The sequence below is a fragment of the Pipistrellus kuhlii genome, unplaced genomic scaffold (genome assembly GCF_014108245.1).
Source record: "Pipistrellus kuhlii isolate mPipKuh1 unplaced genomic scaffold, mPipKuh1.p scaffold_m20_p_13, whole genome shotgun sequence".
Taxonomy (NCBI): Eukaryota; Metazoa; Chordata; class Mammalia; order Chiroptera; family Vespertilionidae; genus Pipistrellus; species Pipistrellus kuhlii.
Window position 1 is genome coordinate 13,542,346 of NW_023425438.1, and position 24,415 is coordinate 13,566,760.

General features: G+C 58.4%; 2 protein-coding genes across 8 annotated transcripts in view; one reads left to right on the forward strand and one right to left on the reverse strand.

Annotated features, from left to right (window-relative positions):
* Positions 1–10,349, forward strand: part of OTOF (otoferlin) — a 71,893-nt gene extending 61,544 nt beyond the window's left edge. For 4 of the 7 annotated variants that reach the window (XM_036434989.2, XM_045580615.1, XM_045580614.1 and 1 more), the window contains 15 exons: positions 19–85; positions 1,690–1,826; positions 1,951–2,085; positions 2,445–2,582; positions 3,114–3,241; positions 3,345–3,515; positions 4,282–4,442; positions 5,081–5,223; positions 5,576–5,664; positions 6,999–7,097; positions 7,253–7,494; positions 7,664–7,842; positions 7,944–8,044; positions 8,290–8,489; positions 9,732–9,865. In XM_036434989.2, coding sequence (XP_036290882.1) covers positions 19–85; positions 1,690–1,826; positions 1,951–2,085; positions 2,445–2,582; positions 3,114–3,241; positions 3,345–3,515; positions 4,282–4,442; positions 5,081–5,223; positions 5,576–5,664; positions 6,999–7,097; positions 7,253–7,494; positions 7,664–7,842; positions 7,944–8,044; positions 8,290–8,470 — 1,971 coding nt within the window. In that variant the 3' untranslated portion in view covers positions 8,471–8,489; positions 9,732–9,865. Of the gene's footprint in view, positions 1–18; positions 86–1,689; positions 1,827–1,950; positions 2,086–2,444; positions 2,583–3,113; positions 3,242–3,344; positions 3,516–4,281; positions 4,443–5,080; positions 5,224–5,575; positions 5,665–6,998; positions 7,098–7,252; positions 7,495–7,663; positions 7,843–7,943; positions 8,045–8,289; positions 8,490–9,731 lie in introns of all 7 variants that reach the window. The other 3 variants (XM_045580613.1, XM_036434992.2, XM_036434991.2) reach the window with 1 other exon arrangement.
* Positions 10,350–11,492: 1,143 nt separating this feature from the next.
* The window catches only part of DRC1 (dynein regulatory complex subunit 1), a 29,976-nt gene continuing 17,053 nt past the window's right edge, over positions 11,493–24,415 (reverse strand). Inside the window, exons 8-17 of the mRNA XM_045580616.1 lie at positions 23,876–24,015; positions 20,860–20,994; positions 20,257–20,492; positions 19,091–19,203; positions 17,583–17,672; positions 17,004–17,087; positions 14,257–14,540; positions 13,030–13,170; positions 12,615–12,717; positions 11,493–11,599 (exon numbers count right to left, since the gene is read on the reverse strand). Of these exons, the coding sequence (XP_045436572.1) occupies positions 11,531–11,599; positions 12,615–12,717; positions 13,030–13,170; positions 14,257–14,540; positions 17,004–17,087; positions 17,583–17,672; positions 19,091–19,203; positions 20,257–20,492; positions 20,860–20,994; positions 23,876–24,015 (1,395 nt within the window). The 3' untranslated portion in view covers positions 11,493–11,530. The remainder of the gene's footprint in view (positions 11,600–12,614; positions 12,718–13,029; positions 13,171–14,256; positions 14,541–17,003; positions 17,088–17,582; positions 17,673–19,090; positions 19,204–20,256; positions 20,493–20,859; positions 20,995–23,875; positions 24,016–24,415) is intronic.

Sequence of the window (24,415 nt, forward strand, 5' to 3'; positions counted from 1 at the left end):
CACCTCATCTTTTGGCAGCAACTTCGACAGCAAGATACCTCAGGAATGGACTTGGAGGAGAAAGAGGAGATTGACAACACTGACGGTGAGCCCTGGGACCCTAGATCTCTGCCCCTCCTCCCCCATCGCTCCTCCCCCCTCCCCCCGCCCTTAGATGGCTGGCTCCCCTGCTCGCTGCACCTGCCGCTCCTCTTTCTCCCGCCCATGGGCCCACAGCTGCAGCAGCCAAGGGCAGGTGCCATCGGGTATCCCTGGAACTAGAGCCACGGGACATAAGAGCGGGAAGGGGCCTCACAGCTCCTCCTTCCCAGCACCTTCCAGACCTTTCCCTGTGGAACAGTGCCAACGGGTATTCCAGAGGGAAAAGAGAGTCCTGCAGTTCAATGTTGTGGGGTCGAACCCCGAGTTCAAAGTAAGACCACCGGACGCTGATGATTGATTTAAAAAAAAGAGGGCAAGGATTTATTGACCTGGCCAGGACGGCAGGTGGCCACACTCACGACACACCGTTCCAGGTGCAGGCAGTCCTTTTAAAGGTCTAAACCAGTGTTTTTCAACCTTTTTTGGGCAAAGGCACACTTGTTTCATGAAAAAAATCACGAGGCACACCACCATTAGAAAATGTTAAAAAATTTAACTCTGTGCCTATATTGACTATATATAAAGTAATTCTCTTGAATAGGAATCAAATAAACACAAAGTATTTTATAATTACTTTATTATGAAATATTAAGTAAACAAAATAGTGAAAAATTATAAAATTCTTGTCTTGTCTGCACCTACGGCACACCAGGCAACATCGGTTGAAAAACGCTGGTCTAAACCACAAGAATTTTCCTTTGTTCTGAATTCTAAGCTCTAAAGGCTGGGAACAGCCTGCAGGGTCGGGTCGCTCCCAGCCACATCCTGCTGGGCGTTGGAATGTGGCCCTATCTTGCGAAAGCAAATAGTACAGAAGCAGAACTGAGCGGTTAGTCTCTAAAGGTTACCTACAGTTTCTACCCCTGAAGCTACAGAGTCAGTGGGAATCAATCTCCTGTGGTCCTGGTCCACAGGCACAGGAAAACTGCCTCAGCCTCCAGGTCTCAATCTGGAAGCTGAGGCAACTACCCTATGTTTAAGCAAGTCAGCGAGTGCCGGCACCAGAAGAGCAGGGTTAAAATTCAAACAGCAGTTTTTACCTAAGTATGGTTGCTACCATACTTCATTCTATGTGGGGGGGGAAATAAGTCTTTTGGTGCAGGACTTCTCCGTGCCTTAAATATACAAATTTTATCATATACCTCTAAAAGAGAGAGATAGCATAAAACATTTCCCTGACGCATTGGACCGTGCTGCCCTTTTTCCAAAAGCCTGACAAGTACACCTACCCCTGATGGGCTGTGGGGAATGGCACGGTGACAGACAAGCAGACCGCGCTCGAGAGGACAGGGAGCTCCTCCATGCCCTGCTGTGCCAAAGGACACAACAGTCTGTACACGCTGCCTGCGTGACCCTCCTGGGCACCCGCACCCGGTGAGGTGGGCACGCCAGGGAGTGCTGTCTACACTGCACAGATGAGTACACAGAGACCGGCCGAGGGAAGTTACTGAGGAAATCCGTAGCGAGGTGGATCGCCACTCAGGCCTCCCTGCTCCAGCGTTCCTGCCCCGGACTGACTGACCAGCCTCCTCCTCTGTGTCTGGCCAGGCCTGAAGGGGCCCCTGAAGGGCAAGGAGAAGGCGAAGGCGGCGAAGGAGGAGAAGAAGAAGAAAACCCAGGGTCCCGGGCCCGGCCAGGGGGTGGAGGCCCCCGAGAAGAAGAAATCCAAGATTGACGAGCTCAAGGTGAGGGTCTAGGGCAGCCCCTGCCAGGGGTGCGGGGTCACCCCGGAGGACAGGCGGTGGCCGATGGGACAAGAGGGAGGCGGGTGGACAGGCCACGTGCCCCTGACGGCTCCGCCCGGCTCAGGTGTATCCCAAGGAGCTGGAGGCAGAGTTCGACCACTTCGAGGACTGGCTGCACACCTTCAACCTGCTTCGAGGCAAGACGGGCGACGATGAAGATGGCTCCACCGAGGAGGAGCGCATCGTGGGCCGGTTCAAGGTCAGGCGAGGAGCCCCGGACCCTGAACCCCAAGCCCCCTGCCACCCCTACCACCACACCAGCCTGGGCGCAAGGCTGACAGTCACGGGGAGCTGTCAGCTGTGCTGGTTGGTAAAATATGAGCAGATTCCATGCTCGTTGATAAGAGCGCCTGCCCTGAGCGCCTCCCCAAGCTGCTTACTTTATCCCCCTTCCTGCCACTGCCCTGGCCACTTCCTCCAGAACCCGGTCCTCCCATGATCCAGCAGCCGAAGAGTGCAGGCCCCGCCCCACGGGGTGCGCAGTGTTGGCGGTCTGGAATGGCACCCCCACACTGTGCGCACGGAAACCTGCGCCCTGACCCATGCCTGCCTCGCCAGGGCTCCCTCTGCATGTACAAAGTGCCGCTCCCCGAGGAGGTGGCCCGGGAAGCTGGCTTCGACCCCACCTACGGCATGTTCCAGGGCATCCCCAGCAATGACCCCATCAATGTGCTGGTCCGAGTCTACGTGGTCCGGGTGAGCCGCCCCTCCCGCCCCCTCCGCCCAGGCCTCCTGCCCAGGGGGGTGGAAGCAGTCGCCAACAGACAGCCCCTGCCTGGGAGGAACCTGAAAGTCATGTGGTCTAGTTCCCATCTTTTCTATTTTTTGTTAATCCTCACCCAAGAATGTTTTCCCATTGCTTTTTAGAGAGAGTGTAAGGGAGGGGGAGAAACAGAGAAACATGAATGTGAGAGAAGGCACATCGACTGGTTGCCTCCCACAGGCAGGGGCCTGGACTGAGCCTGCAACTGAGGTGCGTGCCCTTGACTGGAATCAAACCCTGGACCCTCCAGTCTGCAGGCCGATGATCTGTCCCCTGAACCGAGGGCTCGTTCCTCTCTCTTATAGACGAGGAAGCTGGGGCCTGGAGGGCAGACAGCAAGGCCCCTGCCTCCCATCCAGGGGTCCTGCCCGTCCCCAGCAGGAGCTCTCAGGGAGCAGGGTGGGGGCGCTGGGAGATGAAGAGGGTGTGGGGAGCCTGCTCAGGCGCTCCCCTTCCCATCTCAGGCCACAGACCTGCACCCGGCAGACATCAACGGCAAAGCTGACCCCTACATTGCCATCCGCCTGGGCAAGACTGACATCCGGGACAAGGAGAACTACATCTCCAAGCAGCTCAACCCCGTCTTTGGGAAGTAAGGCCTCCTGGGGGCCCTACTCTCACCACCACCACCTTCTCCAGCCCAGACCCCTCCCATCTGTCACCCTCAACGCTTCTCCCCACCTCCGCCCCGCCAGGTCCTTCGACATCGAGGCGTCCTTCCCCATGGAGTCCATGCTGACGGTGTCCGTGTACGACTGGGACCTGGTCGGCACCGACGACCTCATCGGGGAAACCAAGATCGACCTGGAGAACCGCTTCTACAGCAAGCACCGCGCCACCTGCGGCATCGCCCAGACCTACTCCATGTAGGTGGGGCGGGCGGCACACCTGCTCTACCGGGACGCTCAGCACAAGCTCCAGAGCAGGTGGTTGGGGGAGCTGGACACAGGACAGGTTCTGTCCCAGGCCAGGCCTGAACCCCTGAAGGCTCTGGGCACAGAGTCTAAGACAAGGAGAGAGCCGTCAGGGGGTTCCGGGACCGAGGAGGCAGGGCAGGTGAGGAGGGTAGAGAGAGGCGGTGCTGTGCCCTTTGCTGGGGACCTGGCTGGAGTCTGCCAGTGACAGGCTGTGTGACCCTGGTTACCTCTCTTAGCCTCTCTGGTTATCACTGTCCTCACGGGAGTCTTGGAGGGTTCAGAGAAGCGGGCCCCGTGGAGGGAGACACTGGGGACACTGGGCACCTGGGGCCAGAGCCCAGGCCAGGAGGGATCCTCCTCCAGCCGCCCCAGCACCTCAGCTGAGCCTGGAACCCAGGGCAGGACCCTCTAGGGTAGGGGTGTCGAACTCAGAGAAGGGGCCAAAATCTAAAATCCAGCCTAAATCTCGGGCCGAATGGTTTACTGAACAGTCATAAACTGTCATTGTGATGGAAACGCAGCTGAGTGCAGTGATGACAGCGCGGTGCGGGCCACATTGCAAGGCCTGGTGGGACAGATATGGCCCGCGGGCCTTGTGTTTGACACATGTGCTCTAGGGCAACAGACAACTCTAAGAGAACTGGCCATGACCAGCTGCCCCCCGGGGCCAGCCCAGCCCGCCTGAGCCCCGCCGAGCCTGCGTGTCCTCCCACAGACACGGCTACAACATCTGGCGGGACCCCATGAAGCCCAGCCAGATCCTGACCCGCCTGTGCAAGGAGGGCAAGGTGGACGGCCCCCACTTCGGGCCCCCCGGGAGGGTGAAGGTGTCCAACCGCGTCTTCACCGGGCCCTCCGAGATGGAGGATGAGAACGGTAATGGGTGCTGGGTGCAGCCACGGGGGGAGAGGGGGAGCTGAGGAGGGACCCAAACTTCCCTCCATGGAACCTGGGGGCCCCGAGTCCCATTCCTGTCTGCCCACTTCTGCCCGGTCTCCCCACGTGACACAGTGCTTGCCTGCTTCTTGCCTTCTCTCTCCTCCTCAGCTTCCTGGGCTGGGAGGGTCTCCTCATTCAACAGAGGCGGCACCTGAGGCCCAAAGCAGTGACTTGTCCAAGGTCACGTGGCTCCAAGCCCTGCACGCTCCCCACTCCTTCCCCCACGTGGCCCTTCCCAGAGAATCCGGCAGACTGTGCGGGGACCCCGTGCTGACTGCCTTCAGGATGCTGGGACAGGAAGTGGGTTCTTGCCCTCCCTGACGTCACACTTCCCTCGGAGTCTCTGGTCGTGTCCCCCAGGCAGAGAGGACCAAGGGCGCAGAGCTCTCTGGGCCCCGTGGGACAGCTGAGAGCTCGGACAAGCTGCTTCTCCCTCTGGGCCTCGTCTCCCCAGCAGTACCATGGGGATGTGTGGACCAGGGCTGGTTCGGGGCCTCTTTGTGCCCAGGTCCCTAGCCCAGCACAGATCCTGCTCTGCTGAGCCCGGTGTGCAGCTGCCCTGCTGGCGTCCACAGGTCACAAGGGGCCCACGGATGAGCACGTGGCACTGTGCGCCCTGCGGCACTGGGAGGACATCCCCCGCGTGGGCTGCCGTCTGGTGCCGGAGCACGTGGAGACACGGCCGCTGCTCAACCCTGACAAGCCGGGAATCGAGCAGGTGACGCCCCCGAGGTCCTCTGGTGTTTGGCATCCGGGAATCCCAGCCTGGGCCCCTAAGGCTATTGGCTGCATTCCCAAAGCCTGCGGCAGCTCCCCACCCCGGCCCTTCGCGGCAGCTCCGGTGGCACATCCTTGCCTTGAGCGAGCGCCACATCAGCTGTGGTGGATACCTGGGGAGGGGGGGTCTCCCTCAGAAGCTGTGATTGGCTATTGATGACGTCAGAGGAACTTCTGGCATCCAAGGATGGAAACTGATGAAATGGGTGCTGACAGAACAAAGATGGGGGGGTGGGGGGGACAGAGAGCAGAGGAGGAGTCTCGGGGAGACCTGGCACGCCCCTCTTCCTCAGGGCCGCCTGGAGCTGTGGGTGGACATGTTCCCCATGGACATATCGGCCCCCGGGACGCCGCTGGACATCTCCCCCCGGAAGCCCAAGAAGTGAGCGGCTGGGGCCCAGCACCACCCTTCCCTGTCTCCAGCCCTCGCCACGCCCTCCACAGCCCAGATCACTGGGGCAGTCGGCATCCCCCACGTGGCCTTGTGGTGGGAACACACCAACTCATCTGGAGGGTGGTGAGGCCTGCCCTCGGCCATGAGCACACATTAGTACCCACTCATGGACTCTCACCCAAGTGTGGGCTCCCACACACACGACACAAGCCACGGACCACCGAGAGCCTGCTCTGCTCTCGGCAGCCCCACACCAGGCTGTCAGTAAGCTCGGCCGGTTTTAGCTGAAGTGCCAGCCAAGGAGACGAGCAGGCGTGAGTGCCCAGAGAAGCAGGAAGAGGGTCTCATGGAAAGAGCACTGGGCCAGGGCCAAGGCCCCTGCTGACCCTGGCCACGTCCCCTTGCCTCCTGGTCCTCAGTTTCCCGAATGGACAGAGGCAGGATCTAGTCCCTTGCAGCTGAGATGCCCTCAGGGCCTGGAACCGGGCCCAGCTTCGTGGGCGGATGAATCTGCACAGTGGCTCATGCTCAGAGACGCCCCACCCTCACCTCCCCTTGCTTCAACCCCGATCATCTTGAGATTCTTGATTTTTGAACAAGGAGCCTCGTATTTCCATTTTGCTCTGGGCGGGCAAATTATGCAGACAATTCTGCTCGAAATAGCCTCCCCCTCAGCAGCCATGAGTGTGCTGTTCCAGGACCTACCACTAGGGGACACCCCACTCTATGGTGTCACGGGGACTTGCAGTCAGTCCCGGGCATAACTCCAAGAACCACGTTCCAATCAATCGTTAGTGGGTGACTCAACCTCACTCCTGAAAGTTGAAATGTAAGTACCCCATTTATCATGACAATTACACTGCAAAGGGAGAATTCTCTCTGGGGACAAGGACATCAAGGAGACTGAGTTCCAGGGCATCCACTGCTGGCTGCCGGACTTAAGTGTACATTTCTGTGAGACTGGAATGGAGCTTCCCACCCTGGAGACCAAGACCTTGCTCCTGACTCTCTGAACCGCCCCCAGCAGCCGGTCCTGCTCTGAGCCCCCTCCCTGCCCAGTGTGCTGGGGTCCCCGTGGTCCAGCCAGACTGGCTTCCCCTGGGGCTCTCCTCACAGCCTCTGTGTGACTGGCTGGCCCTCCCACACCTGGGGATCCACCTCTCTCCTTCCCCTCGACTCTCCCAGCTCCGACTGTGCAGGCCCGGTGCTTAGCCCAAGTCCCCTGGACTTCTGTCTGCTCGGCTCCAGACCCCTGAGATCCTGGGGTACCCTCCCCCCACATACAACACACACACCGACTGCTAATCCCCTCTCCCGCCCAGGTACGAGCTGCGGGTCATCGTGTGGAACACGGATGAGGTGGTGCTGGAGGACGACGACTTCTTCACTGGGGAGAAGTCCAGCGACATTTTTGTGCGGGGGTAGGTGAAGGCCCTGGCCGGGGGGCTGGACAGAGTGAGCCCCTTCCTGGGGTGGGGGGAGAGGAGGGCCAGGACAGAGGGTGGGAGGGGCTGAGTGGAGGGGGAGCTTGGGCGGGACGGGGCGGCCGCAGGACTGAGCAGGTGGCTCCCTGCAGGTGGCTGAAGGGCCAGCAGGAGGACAAGCAGGACACAGACGTCCACTACCACTCGCTGACGGGCGAGGGCAACTTCAACTGGCGCTACCTCTTCCCCTTCGACTACCTGGCTGCCGAGGAGAAGATCGTCATCTCCAAGAAGGAGTCCATGTTCTCCTGGGACGAGACCGAGTACAAGATCCCCGCACGGCTCACCCTGCAGATCTGGGACGCTGACCACTTCTCCGCCGACGACTTCCTGGGTGCAGGGCTGGGCGGGGCTGGAGGACGGGACCCAGGACAGAGGGCGGGGGAGGGGAGGGGCAGGGAGAACCCACCCACCCTGGCGGGGGGGGGGGGGGGGGGAGGGGACACACACGGTCCTTCCCATCAGTCCGTCCCTCAGAGCTGACGCTGAGGTCGCTGCCACAGGGGCCATCGAGCTGGACCTGAACCGGTTCCCCCGGGGCGCCAAGACGGCCAAGCAGTGCACCATGGAGATGGCCACGGGCGAGGTGGACGTGCCCCTGGTCTCCATCTTCAAGCAGAAGCGTGTCAAAGGCTGGTGGCCCCTCCTGGCCCGCAATGAGAACGACGAGTTCGAGCTCACGGTGGGCACCACCCCCCCCCCTCGGCGGCGGGCAGGGCTGAGCTGGTGCCGAGGGCCCGGCGCCTGGCCCAGGCCCTGGGACAGCTCCCCTCCTCTCTGCAGGGCAAAGTGGAGGCCGAGCTGCATCTCCTGACGGCGGAGGAGGCGGAAAAGAACCCAGTGGGCCTTGCCCGCAACGAGCCTGACCCTCTAGAGAAGCCCAAGTGAGTGCCCGCCCGCCCGCCCTCCTGGAGCCCCAGCCACGCTGGTCCCTGAGGCACTGAACCCGGAAAGAAGGGCCAGAACCTGTGGGTCTTCTTGCCCCCAACTCTGCAGGCACCTCTCCCCTTTCCCCCCTTCCTTCCTGGGAACTCCTCAGCCCAGCGGGGGCCCCCCCTCCCCCCGTCGCTCAAGCCTTCACCCTGTGCGTCCTTTCTCGGTGCTCCCTCTGCTCCTCCTGCTGCTCCAGCCGGCCCGACACGAGCTTCGTCTGGTTCTTGAACCCCCTCAAGTCTGCCCGCTACTTCCTGTGGCACACGTACCGCTGGCTGCTGCTCAAGCTGCTGCTGCTCGCGCTGCTGCTGCTCCTCCTCGCCCTCTTCCTATACTCTGTGCCCGGCTACCTGGCCAAGAAGGTCCTGGGGGCCTGACCGGCATCCTCTGGGTCTGGTACTCCTCCCCCTTCCTCTGGACCTGGGCTCAGGAGCTGACAGCATGGGGAGCACACACAGCACTCACATGGAACACACAGTTATACACACACAATTGCACACACACACACACACAGGAACTTTCAAACGCCTCCGCAGGCTCTCAGAACTGGAAATAACTGTTTTACATGTTTAGGTATCAGGCCTCAGAGGTGAGACAACTCACCCAACATACCCTAGCAAATTAGGGCGGAGGTAAGACTAGGTTTCCAAGTAGCCAACCCAGCATTCCTCAAACTTCGCCGCTAACCCTGCTGCTTTGGCAGAAAGAGGCCGATAGGGGCGGGGGAGGGGAAGGAGTCCTGCGTAGTTCCTGCACCCCCAGCTGCCGCCCCCAGCCGTGGTCCGGCTGCAGGGCGGTAAGTAGCTCGATCCAAGGCCAGCATCTTAGTAGCCGATATCCACCACTGCCTCACTTCCCCTTCCACTGACCCTGGCGTAGGCGCCACTGCTGACCCATCTGCAAGTGAGGAAGCTGAGGCTCAAAGAGGCGCTAACTTGCCCCTCCCAGCTGGGACTGGAAACCAGGTGTCCTGCATCGTCCTCTCCACCCCAGCCGAGTCCCCCGGGCACCGGCAGGCAGGAGTATGAAAAGCACTTTCAACACTTTAATTTCATATCCTGACATTCTGTAAAGCCTCTTGCTTTGTAACACAAACAACAGACTGTGAAGCTTAATGAGCGCTTCTTGGCTAGGAAGACACTTGGAAGGTAGAGCAGCCGCCACGCCCCGGAGTGGGCAGGCGGTGAGGGTGGCGTGCACCCCACTGGGGCTCCTCGGACCCCGGACAGAAGCTTATGATCCTCAGGAAAGGGGAGAGGTCGAGAAACACCGGTCTCACTGAGGGAGGACATGGGGACCCTGTACAGTGACCTGCTGAGTAGAGGAGCTCCCTAAGACCAGGACTGCCTGTGGGGCTGCGGCTGCCCCTTTGGGTAGTGAGTGGCCATGGCCGCTGCTGGTGTCAGGTGGAGGCTGGAAATGCCAGCTAGGCCTCGGGAGGGGGTGGGGACGCCGGAGGGTCCTGCCCGCGGGAATGTGAGCAGCAAACCCGGTGCTTAGCCACGGCTGCGGCCCAGTCTCCAGCGCTCACGCCTTGCGGGGCCATGGCAGGGTCTCCTGGGTCCAGAAGGACCGAAGGGATGGGTACCCTGGGAGAGGCCCTGCCTGACCGCGCTCCCCCCCCCTCCCCTCCCCCAGCCGGCCCGACACCGCCTTCGTCTGGTTCCTCAACCCCCTCAAGTCCATCAAGTACCTCATCTGCACGCGCTACAAGTGGCTCATCATCAAGATCGTGCTGGCGCTGCTGGCGCTGCTCATGCTGGGCCTCTTCCTCTACAGCCTCCCCGGCTACATGGTCAAGAAGCTCCTGGGGGCGTGAGGCCCCCGCGGCCTCCCCTGCGCCCCTCCCGGGCCTGTGCGCTTGCCCCTCCCCTGGCCTGGACCTCCCAGACTCCCTGGGAGCCTCCGGAGCCCCTGTCCACCCTCCAGGCCCCGGAGCCCGGGAGCCCCCTCACGTCCTCCCTCCCCAAGCCTGCTGCTCGCGGGGTCCTGCCCTCTGGCCCCTGCCTGTGGGTGGGGGGCCTGCCCCACCTTGCTGAGGCACCCCCCCCCTTCTTCAAGCCCTGGATCCAGAGGAAGCTACCCCAAAGCCTCCCCCAGGCCTTCCAGTCAAGGACTAAAGCTTTCATGAAATTGACCGAGAATCATGCCATGGGCCAGTGCCCAGGGCTGTCTAAAAACATGAATGAGCAAAAAGCATCAACCCCGCCCCTCCCACCCCCCATAGCCTGTGAGGGCAGTGGCACCACCGGTCTCTATCCTGCTCCGCACCCGTGCACTCCTGAGGTTCCTCTTCCACGTGGCCCCTCCCCTCCATGTGCTGTCCCCTCCACGTGCCCCCTCCCCTCCACATGCTTTCCCCTCCACGTGGCCCCTCCCCTCCACGTGCTTTCCCCTCCACGTGGCCCCTCCCCTCCACGTGCTTTCCCCTCCACGTGGCCTCTCCCCTCCACGTGCTTTCCCCTCCACGTGGCCCCTCCCCTCCACGTGCTTTCCCCTCCACATGGCCCTTCCCTCCACGTGCTTTCCCCTCCACGTGGCCCTTCCCCTCCACGTGTACCCTCCCCTCCACGTGGCTTTCTCCCACTTGGCTCTCCTCTACGTGGCTCCCCTTCCACGTGGCTCCTCCTGCCGGGGCAGCTGTTTTCTCCCTCCCCCTTGCCCAGCTGTGAGGTTTTATCCATGCCCAGGGCCTCCTCTGCCAGGCTAGTGCCCCCCCGCCCTGCCCAGCGGCCCTCCAAGCCCTCCAGCGGCTCCGCCTCTGTACCTGAGGTGCTGCCCTGCCTGCGTGAGCTGGGTTTCACCGGCTGTCTTTCCTGAGTGGTGATTTTTCTCTTAATAAAAGAAACCAAACACGGAGCTGACGCGTCTGGTCAAGTGGGGGGATGGGAGTGGGGCGCAGGGTCGGTGGGCACTCTGAGGTTGGCGAACTCCGTACCAGCTGGTCCCTCTGCTTTTCCTTTGGGTGGCCTCGTGGCCCAGGGTTCAAGGCAGGCCTAAGGCTCAGGGCCACGGCCCAGGCTGCCCACGGAAGGAGCCTCACACCACAGCCCGGGGGCACCCCGGGGCCCCAACAGCTCAACCAAAGGGTCCTGCAGGCCCAAGGACAGAGTGAAAGCTGAGGACCCTACAAGCTGCCCCAAAGCTCCAGCTCCCAGGGATGGACAGCAGCTGCCCCCCCTCCCCCACAAACGACAAGGGAGCCCGGACCCCCGACCGGGCTGCATCTCCCAGCCACGTGCCTGCTTCCCGCCACACTGAGGCTGGGGACAAAGTGCCGGCAGGACACAGGCCCTGACCCCTTTAAAGAGACCCAGCCACAACGCTTTAAAGACTTTAATCATGACTAGAGGATACAGGCCACTCCTGCCGCCTTGAATGGCGGCTCTGGGAAAGGCGGGGTGCGCCCTGCAGCGCCCTCCGGCACCCGCACCCGCTCAGGTCTTGCTGGGTTTCCTGGGGATCCGCAGCACCTGCGTCGGAGGAACTTGCAGTTCCGAGTTTATCTGGAAGAGAGGGCGTGGAGGTCACCCCGTTTTCCCGGGGGGTCCCTGCATGGCCTCTGGGCTCTCCCACGGGCCTCTGAATCTCTGCATGCCCTCCCTCCCCGAATGCTTCTGATGTCCAGGAAAGCCCCCAGCTGCCTTCCTTCAGGAGCCAAGTTCCGGGTCATCTTGCTGGGCTTCTGCTCCGGCTACTCACTTCGGGGGATGTTCTTAACCTTCCACGCTGGTCCAGCCTCTTAAATTCCCTCCCCTCCCCGCCTGCCACCCCGTCCCCAATCTAGCCCTGGTCTCCCCCCTCCCCCATCCTCTTACGCACAATAGCATCAGTGGAAGGGGGGGGACCACATGGTCCCCTAATGTCTTAATCCTGGCACCTCTCCCCCCCACAGCTGAGGGGGACTATGGGGACTATGCTCAGCCCAGTGTCAGACTCGGGGGCCCATGACCTCAGCACCATGTGAAGGACACCCCACCCCCAATCAGAGCCAGCAGCGAACTGCGTCAGAACCAAAGGGAGCAGAGACAGTGAGATCCCCCCTCGTCAGGCCTTGTGGACTCTGGCGGGACTGGGCACACATGGGGGCCGGGGGCATCTGTCCCAGCTGGAGCCCCCTCTGCCCATGGCGCGTGCCAGGCCGGAGGACCGGGGCTGCAGAGCCGGGCAAGCCCCTGCTCTGAGAAGTCGCCAGTCTCCTTTTTCGGGGGAAACGGGGAGAAGCGTTCTGCCCCCTCTTCCCACGGCGGTGGTGAGGACCAAAGAAGGAGCCTCACCTGGAAGGGCTCAGGGTGCTGGCACCTCAGGGCCCTGTACTGCTCCTGAGAGCGTCCGAGGAGCGGCTGGCGCCCAAACCAGGGCGTCATGGCACCTGACGACCAGCGTCTCAAAGCTTGCCTAGCCTTACCTCAGTGCCGGAGGGGGAGCCTCACGTCCTAATACCAGCCCCAGGGCACACTCCCCTCCCCCCTCCCCACCCACCCCCCAATCCCCCTGCTCCCGCCCCAGGGCCCCGCCCACCTTGGAGTCCAGGTACTTCTCCAGCAGCGCCTCCAGCTCCGAGTTCTGCTGCTCCACCAGGTCGCACTCCAGCAGCAGCTCCGCCCTCTGCATCAGGACCAGGCTTTGGACAGAACAATCCGTGAGACGCCCAAGGCCTCCTCCGTCCTGGGCCAAGGATCTCTGTCTCCGCTCCGCTCGAGGAGGCAGAGGACCCCGGAGGCCACAGCCACCAGAGCGGCCCTCCTGCCCCAGAGAGCCAGGCTGGCGGGGACAGAACAGGGGGAGCAGGGCCAGAGAGCCAGTCCCCGGAGCGGCCGCCCAGCCCCCGGCAGGAGTTGCCCAAGGCAGCGCCCCTCCAGGAGTTCGTGGACAGGGATCCTTCCCCACCACCTGCCAGCCCCCTCCTCCCGGGCCAGGACGCGCGCACACTCACTGGTATTTCTCCAGGGCTGCGTACAGACCATCCCAGAGGTTCTGCTTGGAGGGCGGGATAACCATGGCCAGGGCCTCCCAGTAGTCGGCGTCCTTGGAGTTATCTCGCCTGGCCTTCAGCTTCACCGGTGCCCGGAAGTCCCTGAAGGGGAAGGGCACTGCTGCCACCGGGTCCCGCAGGCACCCCCTGAGCCCCCAGGCACTCCAGGCACAGTGCCTGTCCCTCGCAGACTCACTGGCTTTCCACCGTCACCTTCCCAGTCAGTGATACACGCCAACCGGCGGGCCCCTGGTGAGGGCCGAAAGGCTGGCGGCTGCTGACTCAAGCTAATCGGGTTATGGGAGACGCAGAAAGGACACTCGCTTGTCATCACTGCCCCTGATTCCTGGTGCCTGGCCACCTGTGGGGGCATCCCTGGAGTTTATCCACCCTCTTCCTCGCCATCAGTTTACCTCACTGGCTTTAAGCTCACGTCTATGCCTGTTTCTCTCACTGATGCCTCCAAAACAGCTCTCAAATGCTGCCATCGCCTCTCCATCCACTCTAGGTCCAGGACAGCACCTCCCAGCTGCCCATCGCTCTCCTTGTAGCCAACATCGCCCCCTCCCTGTCGCCAAAATGATCTCTCCAAGATGCAAGTCCCATCCTTAGGGTTTGTTTCTAGCTCTGACCACTAAAGGGTGAAGACCAAGATCTTGGGCGCACAGTTGGCAGGCTTTCCGAGATCTGCCCTGGCTCTCCCACCCATCAGCCCACTCGCCAGACCCTGACACTCCGTACCTCCCTGCTATGATCCTTGACGCCACCAGGCCTTTCCCCGGGCTGTGACATCCTGAAATGCCCTTTCCTCCACCCTATCCAGCCGAGAAAACCCAGTTCCAGGGCCAGCCTCTCCTGACGCCCTCTCTGACAGGCCAAATGGAGTTGGCCAGGGCCTCCTCTGAGCAAGGTGACAGACACCCTGCAAATGCGCTGACAATCGTTCTGATCACGGGGCCTACACAGAGCAGACTCCAACGAATGAGTGGATGATGAGTGAAGCCAAGTCAGTGCCCTGGCTCTTCCATCATAATGCCCACCGACTCCTCCAGCCCACCCTGTGGACCTCCCTTTCCTCACTCCCCCACGTTCTTGCTCTGCAGCCTCTTCTGCACTCCCCGGCATCTGCTCGGCCTCTCCTCCCACCCAGCTCCCCCCGTCAGGCAAGACCGCCGCCCCGCAGCCCACCTGGGCTTCTTCAGGCCCTTGACAAAGGCCTCCAGAATCTTAAGGACGTCGTTGGGGTGGATGAGCCTGGGAGAAGTGGAGGCCTCCTCCTCTCCCACAATGCTTTCTGCCTCCTCTTCCTCACGACTTTCCTCCTCCTCCTCTTCCTCCTCCTTCTCCTTCTCCATCTCCTCTTCCTTCTCCTTTTTCTCCTCCTCTTCCTCCTCTTCTTCCTCCTCCTCCTCTTCTCCCTTGTGGGCTGGCGGCTCTGCTGGCTGCAGTGCTGGCCCTGGGCTGTCTCCCTCCTGTAGGGGTGACAGATTCTGGGGGATGATCTGGAGCAGGGTGCCAGGGGAAACTATACAAGCATGAGTTTATAAAGATAGACGTGAAGAGAAAAAAAAGAAACAGAGAATTTCATACAAGTTACAGAAAAGATCAAAGGGATGCACTTACACTAGAAAAGAAGAAGGAGAAAGAGTGGGAAAGAGGGGGCGTGGGGGCTTCAAAAGGATGATAAGGCTCTGTTTCTAAATCAGGGTGCACAGGGGCTTCTTTTATTGATATCAGAAAGCTTGCATGATATATACCTCCTTCTGGATCATAAGACAAAATAAATTCTATTTTAATTTTTAAATCTCAAAAAATTCAAAATTCTTCCAGCTCCTGTTTCTCAGTTCATTCTGTTTATTTCCTACAGACAAACCATGTAGTCAGTTTCTTATATATCCTTTCAAAGACATACTATGTTCATACAGGCACATACTTTCCATCCCATGTACATAAATGATACTATCCAGCAGACATAATTCTGCACTGCCTTTTTCACATACCAATAGACCACATGTGTCAAACACAAGGCCCTCGGGCCAAATCCGTCCCGCCAGGCCTTGCAATGTGGCCCGCACTGCGCTGTCATCACTGCACTCCACTGCGTTTCCATCACAATGACAGTTTATGACTGTTCAGTAAACCATTCGGCCCGCGATTTAGGCTGGATTTTAGATTTTGGCCCCTTCTCTGATTGAGTTCGACACCCCTACAATAGACCTTAGTGATCTTATTGAATAACTACACAAAGAACTGTTTGTTCCTTTTGACAGCTGCATAGTATTCCATTGTGTAGATGCTCCACCTATTATCCATTGTGTAGAAGCACCAAATGATGGAAATTCAGGTTGTCTCCAATACTCTGCCATTTCAAATGATGTTGCAATGAATAAGCTACAATAGACGTATTTCAAATGTATGTATGTATATATGTGTGTGTGTATGTATACATATATATATATTTATGTATATATACATGTATATATGTATGTGTGTGTATATAGATAGATATATAGATATATACACACTGAGTGGCCAGATTATTATAAATATATATATTTTTTAGAGGCCTGAATTTGAGGTGCATGAATTTGTGCATGGGTGGGGTATGGCCAGCCTGGCCAGGGGGAGGGGACATGAGTGGCTGCCCAGCCTGCCTGCTGGTCAAACTCCTGGTCGAGGGAACAATTTGCATATTAGCCTTTAATTATACAGGATATACACTGAGTGGCCAGATTATTATGCATTCAGAGATCATAATAATCTGGCCACTCATATATAATCTCCTAAAAGAGGGCTGCCTGGTAAGTGAGGTGTATGCAGTGTTGTCATCGTACTGCCAAATTGCCCTCCGTGGAAGCTGCAACAGTTTACACTCCCACTGGCAATGTGTGCATGTGCCCGTGTCCCACACCTCCGCCATTGCTAGGGGTTCTCAAACCTGCAGATTTTTGCCAGCCCAACGGGTAAAAATATCTTTGAGCAGTTTCAATTTGCATTTCTCTTGTTATAAGAAAGCCCCATTCTATCTTTTTATACGGTTAAAAGTTATCCGTATCGCCTCTTCTACGAGGTGTTGAAATGTTCTGATCCCTTGTCTGCTCCATTGAGTAGTTGGGTCTTTTTCTTATTGGTTTATGGTAATTCTTTATATATTAAGGGAAATTTGCCCTTAACTGTCATGAGTTGAAAGTATTTTTTTCCGCAGCTGTCATGAAGATCTTAACTTATAGTGATTTTTACCCTACAGAATTTTTTAAGACAATCAAGTATATATTTTTTTTTCCCTTCCTTGCACCTCACTGCTGTGCAACCCACTTTGGTGCCTACTGCCCATCGGCAGAGGCCAGCAACGGCTCGAGGCCACCGTCTGCCCTGGCATTGGGCACAGTGAGTCTCCTTCCTTCTGACTTCTGCCCTTTGTCCACACCATCAGCCCTGTTTGGGAAGCCTATCAGGATCCTCACACGTTAGGCTGGTCCCGCCCCCCACACCCTCTTTCCCACTCTTTCTCCTACTTCTTTTCTAGTGTAAATGCATCGCTTTGACCTTTTAAATTCAAGTTTTAAATTTTTTAAATTAAACTCTTACATCTTTATCATGATGACTTACTCAAGAGTCCATTACAATCCAGATGGGCATTCTACATGGGCTCAGCGTCGCAGGCAAGTGCTGCGGACCAATCGCTGGTCACATGGGCCTGGCTCTCACAGGGGAGGCCTGGCTTTGAGGGAGGGCCTCCATGGGAGACCAGCCTCTCATCCCAGCCACGCTTCCCTTTGCAAACAGAAAAGGCAACACTAATAAAGGACGGCGACTTAGCTCCCGGCCCTGAAACCCTCGCTGCTGCTTTAACAACATCACCCTGGGGTAGCCGTGCCCCAAAGAGCTTCCAGGGAAATGTAAGATGCTCTCTTCTCCACCGCCCCTCTCCTCACCGGGCTGGAGAGGTGCTGAGCTCGGTATCTGAGGAAGAAATTCACCATTTTGTATAAGTCTTCCTCGCTCTCGACTCCAAGGGCCTGCGGGCGGGGGAAACAGAAAGACGCTCAAACACCACTTCCGGAGGCCACCTGCCGCCGGGCGAGGCAGCCCCGGGGCTCCTGGCTCCCCTCCCATCCCCGGCGCCTGGCGTGGCCGGAGCAGAGGCCAGTCCACACGGGGCGGCCCAGTGGGCGGGGCACAGGGCGTCAGGACGGAGTCAAGGCTCCGGGCCAGGGCTGCTCCACACGGGCCTGGTGGGCGCGGGGATGCTGACGGGCCGGACGCACTCTGAGCTCAGGGCTGCGGGGACTCTGCGGCCTGAGCGCTGGGCCAGGAGAGCGAGGAGCCAGGAGCCGCGGGGGAAAGGCCAGGGGCGGGCGAGACCTCAGCGACCGAGGCGGCTGGCTGCGTGGTAAGGACAGGGAGGAAGGGACGTGAGCCAGGGAGCGGGAGACCCGCGTGGACTGGGGGCGGGGCAATGTGGGGAGCAGGCGGCGAGCCCCGCCCGTGGCGCCCGCCCGCCGGGGACTCACGGAGAAGACGGCGTCCAGCCGCAGCAGGTAGCACTCGCTCTTCTCCAGGGGCTGGAGGAGGCTCAGCAGCTTGCTCTCGATGAGGAAGCCCTGGGGACGGACACGGCACCTCGGCTCAGAGACGGCGTTGGGGAGGAGGCCCGGTCTGCAGCCGCCTCTGCGCCCAGCCGGGGAGGCCCCGGAGCCGGGGAGGCCCCGGAGCCGGGGAGGCCCCGGAGCCGCGGAGGCCCCGGAGCCGCGGAGGCCCCGGAGCCGGGGAGGCCCCGGAGCCGGGGAGGCCCCGGAGCCGCGGAGGCCCCGGAGCCGCGGAGGCCCCGGAGCCGCGGAGGCCCCGGGAGGGCCCAGGCGGCGGGTCCCCCGGGAAGGCCTTCGAGGGACACCTTGGAGCCCGTGCCAGGGACCCAGGCAATCCTCACCACGGCCTCAGCCCCCGCCTCAGGAGGGCGCTGGCTCCTCACCCACAAGGCCCTGGGTGAATCCCCAGGGTGCCCATAGCAGTCCTGACCCGACCCAGTCTCAGATTCCCACCTCCAATGTCACTTCACCCCATGCTAGTGCCCACAGAGCTGCAGAGCACGGCAGCAGAGAGAGGGCAGCAGGCAGAGAGGGGGCAGCAGGCAGAGAGGGGGCAGCAGGAAGAGGGGGGCAGCAGGCAGAGAGGGGGCAGCAGGCAGAGGGGGGCAGCAGGCAGAGAGGGGGTAGCAGGCAGAGGGGGGGCAGCAGGAAGAGGGGGTCAGCAGGCAGAGAGGGGGCAGCAGGCAGAGGGGGGCAGCAGGCAGAGAGGGGGTAGCAGGCAGAGGGGGGGCAGCAGGCAGAGAGGGGGCAGCAGGCAGAGAGGGGGGCCCTGCCAGCAGCCTCCTTCAGCAGGAGCTGCCTCAGGGCCAGGAGCCAACCTTGGGGCCAAAGAAAATGGTCCCAGCTGCCCCCAGGGGTGGGCGGCTGCTGACTTCACTCCATCTCTCCCATAACCTCAACACTGAAACCAAAGAAGCGCCCATCAGGTTTGGTAGCCACCCCACCTCCAGCTGAACCAGCTGGAGGCAGCCCTCCGCTGAGCCAGCGGTTCGGCTCTCAGGCTGGGCCGGCAGCCGGGACCACCCGGAGCCAGCCACGTCCCAGCGGCTCCCGGAGAGCGGCGGGGCGGGCGTGGCCAGTGCTTGGCAGTGGGTTCATGGAGGTGACACTGCAAGATGCCCTTGCAGAACGAGCATCTTATTTAAGTAGCAGGAGCCTGGCCTACGCCTGCCTGACACGCTAAGGGAGAGCCACCTGCCAGCTGAGCCAGCTCCGAGGCACAGCCTGTCTGTGAGGGCCCCCAGCAATACTGCCCAGGCCATCCGCGCCTGTCTGTGAGGGAACCCCAACAATAACCCCCAGGGCCATCCACGCCTGCTCCAGCCACAGCTGACCCTGCCCGGCTCATCAGAAGAGCCCACAGGAAGCGACAGCAGGAAGTCGGCACAGCCCCCGCGCCCCCTCCCCGCAGCCCCTCTGCCCAGGCCCCTCACCGTCTCGTCACACAGGAGCATCAGGATCTTTCTGGTCGTGTTCGCTGAAACCTGGCCGGGCAGGTCCAGGTAAGACTCTAGTTCTTGGTCAGTGTCTTCCGACCACTCCTCTTCTGCAGACGGGCGTGGAGAGAAGAGCGAGAGGGGAAGGAAAAGGGGTTCGTTCCTTGGCCTGGTTGACGCTGAGAAACTCAAACGTCTTCCCTCGAGAGAATTCACCTCCTAAGAAGCCTCTTTAAGGCGCGGGCAAGTCTCTTCAGCTGAAGAAAGCCGCTGATATGGGGAAAACTGGCCGGAATAAGAGACTATCGGGAGAATTCTGCCATTTGTGGACAGGTTATATTGCCCACTTTTCCAAACTTCATCCACCTGGAAACATCTTACTCAAAACCCAGCCATGGCCAGGGAGTGGGCGCTCCAGACAGTGCGAGCCAGTTTCCTCGCATTTCAGAGCTCCATCCAGCAGCCTGCCACTGGCTTCTCGCCCTCAGCAGGTGGGAAGCAGCCAGCCTACAGGCGGGCAAGTGGCTGCCTCACAGAACGTCACCAGCAAGAACCGGTAGCTGACAGCAGTTTCTTCACTGAAACCGAATACTTTTAAGTGTGTTAGACTATCTGTTCTTCATCTCAAAATAGGAACAAAAACCATTGTACTACCCAGGTTTTACTAGTTGTTCAAGAGGCAGAATGAGATAAGATATCTGAAGAGAATTTGGAAATGACAACGTATGAAATGGCTGGCGGGAACGCACAATGGGACCACCCTCTAGCGCCACCTCCAGCAAAACTGCGGAGGCGTTTACCTCTGCTCCGGCACAGGCAGGAGGCAACCCATCCGTGTGTCTCATGTGTGTCCATTGGTTGCCTTCGCACATGCCCCGGCCAGGGCTGGGGATCGAGCCTGCAACCAAGGTCCATGCCCTTGACCGGAATCGAACCCAGGACCCTTTAGTCCACAGGCTGATGCTCTATCCAACTAGGGCAATGTTTTGGGTTTTTTTTCCTCTCTCTCTCTCTCTTTCTCTCTCCCCCTCCCCTTTTCCCTCCATCCCCCCTTCCCTTTAGTATTTTCTCTAAAAATCAATGGAAAACATATCTGTGGGTGAAGATTAACCAAAAAATAAAATAAGTGCCATTCCCTATGAAAAAGAACCAGGTCTCCTCACCTGTCTGTATCAGCACCTCCTCTAAGATCTGGGTGACGGACTTCTGCTGCTGCTGCTGGAACGGAGGCCCCACGTTCTTCAGGAACCAGAAGTCCGGGGCCGCCCAGGGCAGGCCCAGGTGCTGTGTGTGGATGATCCTGTCCACATCGAAGGCCCTGCTGATCAGGGCCTTCGCTTCCTCTTCGTTCATCACCCAAAACTCCCGAAACTTCTCCTCGTCGATGAGAACAAAATGCCTGTGGAGGAGCATTACTGAGCATGGTCAGCCGACCCCAGGGCCTGGCGAGGGTCCCTTCAATTAGGAGGAGAGCAAGACCTGAGACAGAACTGGGGTAAAACCCTGGGCCGGGTCCCGTCTCTTGAGCCACTGACCCTCACCCATGACAGACTGAAAGCAATCCCAGGAAGTCCTCAAGAAAAGGGAGGTGTCGTGCAGGTAGAGGAACAAGGAAGATAGCACAAAGGACTCTTCGGCGCCCTGGCCCAGCTCAAAAAAAAAAAAAAAAAAAAAAAGCTGCTGATGTCATCAAAGTCTAGTGACACCACGGCCGCCACCAACCCGACCCCCGCAGCTGCCGCTCGAGGCCCCAGGCCCCGGCGTGCCTCATGGCTTTCTGCAGCTCCTTGAACTGTTTCACCAGGCGTTTGTAGTCTGCCGTCAGCGACTGGTTCTCCTCCCGAAACTGCTTGATCTGCTTGGCGTACTTGGATCGCAGGTTGTTCAGCACATCGTGCAGGCTGGGGGGAGAGGGAACGAACGGTCAGTGCTGCTGAGGAGGAGGCATAAGGTCCTCGCATCTTCTTCGCTGGGCTCTGTGAACCCAGGACCAGGCGTGGGGGGGGGGGGGGGCAGGAAACCCTCCCACAGTCCCCAGCGCAGCTCCAGCTGTGACCAAGGGAAGGAAGGCAGCAGGGGTCATGGGAGCGGCCAGCACTCAAATGCATGTAAAACCCACCCAGAGCCGAAACCGGTTTGGCTCAGTGGATAGAGCGTCGGCCTGTTGACTGAGGGGTCCCAGGTTTGATTCCAGTTGCGGGGGGTGGGGGAGGGGGGTGGTGGTGGTGGTTAATACCTTGGTTGCAGGCACATCCCCAGTATCGGGTGTGCAGGAGGCAGCTGATCGATGTTTCTCTCTCATCAGTGTTTCTAACTCTCTATCCCTCTCCCTTCTCTGTGAAAAATAAATCAAATATACTTTTTAAAAAATAAAATAACCTGCCCAGAAGCCCACACCCACCAAGAGGCCGCCTCCTATGCAAGAGCGTGACTGCATCTTCCTCAACACGCCCTTTGTCCGTGTCCCTCCTGGCCCCAACCTCACTATTAAAACCCCGACCTCTGACCTCCTGAAATAAGGCCGATAGGAAGGAAAAAACGAAAACTGCGCATCACAAGCCTACGATAGATGAGTCCTCCGTCTTCAAAGAGCTGGTACTGTTAACAGGTCAAATAACTCATTCATTCATTTACCAAACACGAAAGGTCTCTTCCGTGCCAACAGTCTGTTCCAGCACAGAGATGAATGAGAGATGCCCATCCCGTCGGAGACCAAGACAAACATTAATTACAGGTCGGTGTGAGAGACGCTCTAGGAGACTCACACCAGTGCCAGGGGCGCCCCTCGGGGTGGCATCTGAGGGCCCCTGGCCTGCAGGGACGGGGAGCGGGAGTGGCCACAGGTTCCAGCAGGGACGGGCAGCGGGCCAGTGGAGCTCCCGCCTCCTTGCACACAGGAGCTCTGCGCATGGAAACTTGTCGCATGAAATATGCATGGTGGGCGCAGCTCTGAGAGCCGGGACCAGCTTCAGACTTCAGACTCCTGGGAGGTGTCTGATGTCAGTGCCCCATTTACACGGGAACGGAGAGCTCGGAGGCTGACATAGTTGAAGTTGGAAAATTCTAAAAATAACGTTTCCCTTCTGACGCACTGTTCTGAAATAATCAGAAGGTTTCTAAAACAAAAGCACTGATCATTCATATCTTCATCCTCCATAATCAGTGAAAGTGAGTTAACTTGATCTCTGATAAAAATTTTAAAAAAAGTATCTAACTCATTTTCTTTTTAAAAATATATATATTCTTATTGATTTCAGAGAGGAAGGGAGAGGAAGAGATAGAAACATCAAATGATGACAGAGAATCATTGATCGGCTGCCTCCTGCACACTCCCTGCTGGGAATGGAGCCTGAAACCCAAGGACGTGTCCTGACTGGGAACTGAACCATGATCTCCTGATTCAGCCTCCACTGAGCCACACGGACTGGACTAATTCATTTCCTTAACTTAGCATTCTAGGAGACTCTCCATATATAGGTGTAAAAAAAAATTTTAGTAGCCATCCCAGTGTTTTTCAACGTTATTCAGTAGAGGAGTTTCTCTGTGCCATCGGATTACAGAAGTCAGTGAAACAAAGATAAACCCCGTGGCATCCTGGGGGTCTGACAAGGCGGCAAGAAAGGAGTGGACGGGAAGGTGAGGCTGGGATTAGGAATATGAACTTGGCAGTCGTAATAAAGGAGTGATCTTCAAAGCCGTGAGACTGATGTTCAGGGCATTGAAATTAAAAATAAAAAGGTGGGGTTGGCGCAAGGGGGTAAAATGCTTTCTGGAATAACTATCAGGCAAGAAAAAGCAGAACCACCCAAGGAAACAATTAGGAAGACAATGAGAAAGAAGAGCATGTCGTTGACATGGTGCAAACCAGAGGAGAACAATGCCAGGACCAGGCCTGAGGGAGAGCGTGGTGCTTGGCTGGAGTGGCAGCATTGGCAGCCTACAGGGGGACGCTTCTGTGCAACGCTGGGGCCCCAGGCCAAAGTGTGAATGTTGGAAGAGGGTGGAGGGGCCAGCGGTGAGGAAAGGAAAAGGGAGAAAGGAAGCAAGAAGAGAAAAAAGACAGTGTGGCACCGAGCAGCTGCAGGACCGGCGGGAGGGTTTCCGAGAGAAGGGAAACGGTGTCAGTGGGACATGAGAGGGAAGGGCCAGCGGAGATGGTGCTGGGGATGGTGTCGCTCATGGATCTGCCGTGTGGCTCAAACCCACGCTCAGCCTCCCCACCTCCTCCCTCCCATCCCACCACGCTCCCTTCTCCCGCCGTGCAGACTCTCCATCAGTCCTCCACCTCCCTCATCCCTCCCGCTTCGCCCTGGGACCTGCCACTTCCCCGCGTCCCCGGCTCACTCTTTGCCGAGAACTTTCCCAGGAGGAGGTGAGGGAGAGCAGAACCAGATGAATGTATTATCTTTTCTTTAAAAAAAAAAATCTCCTTTAGCTGAAACCGGTTTGGCTCAGTGGATAGAGCGTCAGCCTGTGGACTGAAAGGTCCCGGGTTCGATTCCGGTCAAGGGCATGTACCTGGATTGCAGGCACAGCCCCAATAGGAGGTGTCCAAGAGGCAGCTGATCGATGATTCTCTCTCATCGATGTTTCTAACTCTCTATTCCTCTCCTTTCCTCTTTGTAAAAAATCAATAAAAAATATATATATATATATTTAAATCTCCTTTAATAAAGTCGGCTCTATCTTTTGCAGTTGATACTCCTACAAAAGAGAAGCGTTCAAGCCCGCCCTCTTCCCAGCATGGACGGGCCCAGGAGGGGGGCGCGTGGGACAGCTCACCGGTTCATCTTCCTCTTCTGCTGGGACTTAATCATGGTGCTCTCTTCGTCCCTCTTCTTCAGCACCTGGAAGTTGTACTCTAACTTCTCTTGGTTTAGCTGATACGTTGCTTTCATTTGCTGAAGCTGTTGCTCGAGAATCTAAGGTTCAAGTTTAAAAAAATAATAATAATACTCACTGGCTCTGGCGTAATTTGTTACGCCCGAGGGTCCCTGATGGCGCATTCTGGAGTCAGCCCAGGGGAACCTTAAGGACAAATGGCCCGCCTGAATCCTTAGAAAATCTATCATGAGAGGCAAGCTGAAGGCCAGCCAGAAAAATACATAAATCACGCAACGACAAGCTATCCTTCTGGTGTGTTAGAGATCTGAGTCACCCCCTACAGATGCCGTCAAGGTTAATGTTACCATGGAAACCTGCCGGGTTCCCACTCTGACCTTCCCGTTGGCAGGGTTAGCGTTTAGCAGACCATGCTCATTTCAAAGGAGGACCGACACCCCATCCTTACTTCTGGGGTTCCCATTTGCTGTATTCATGCAT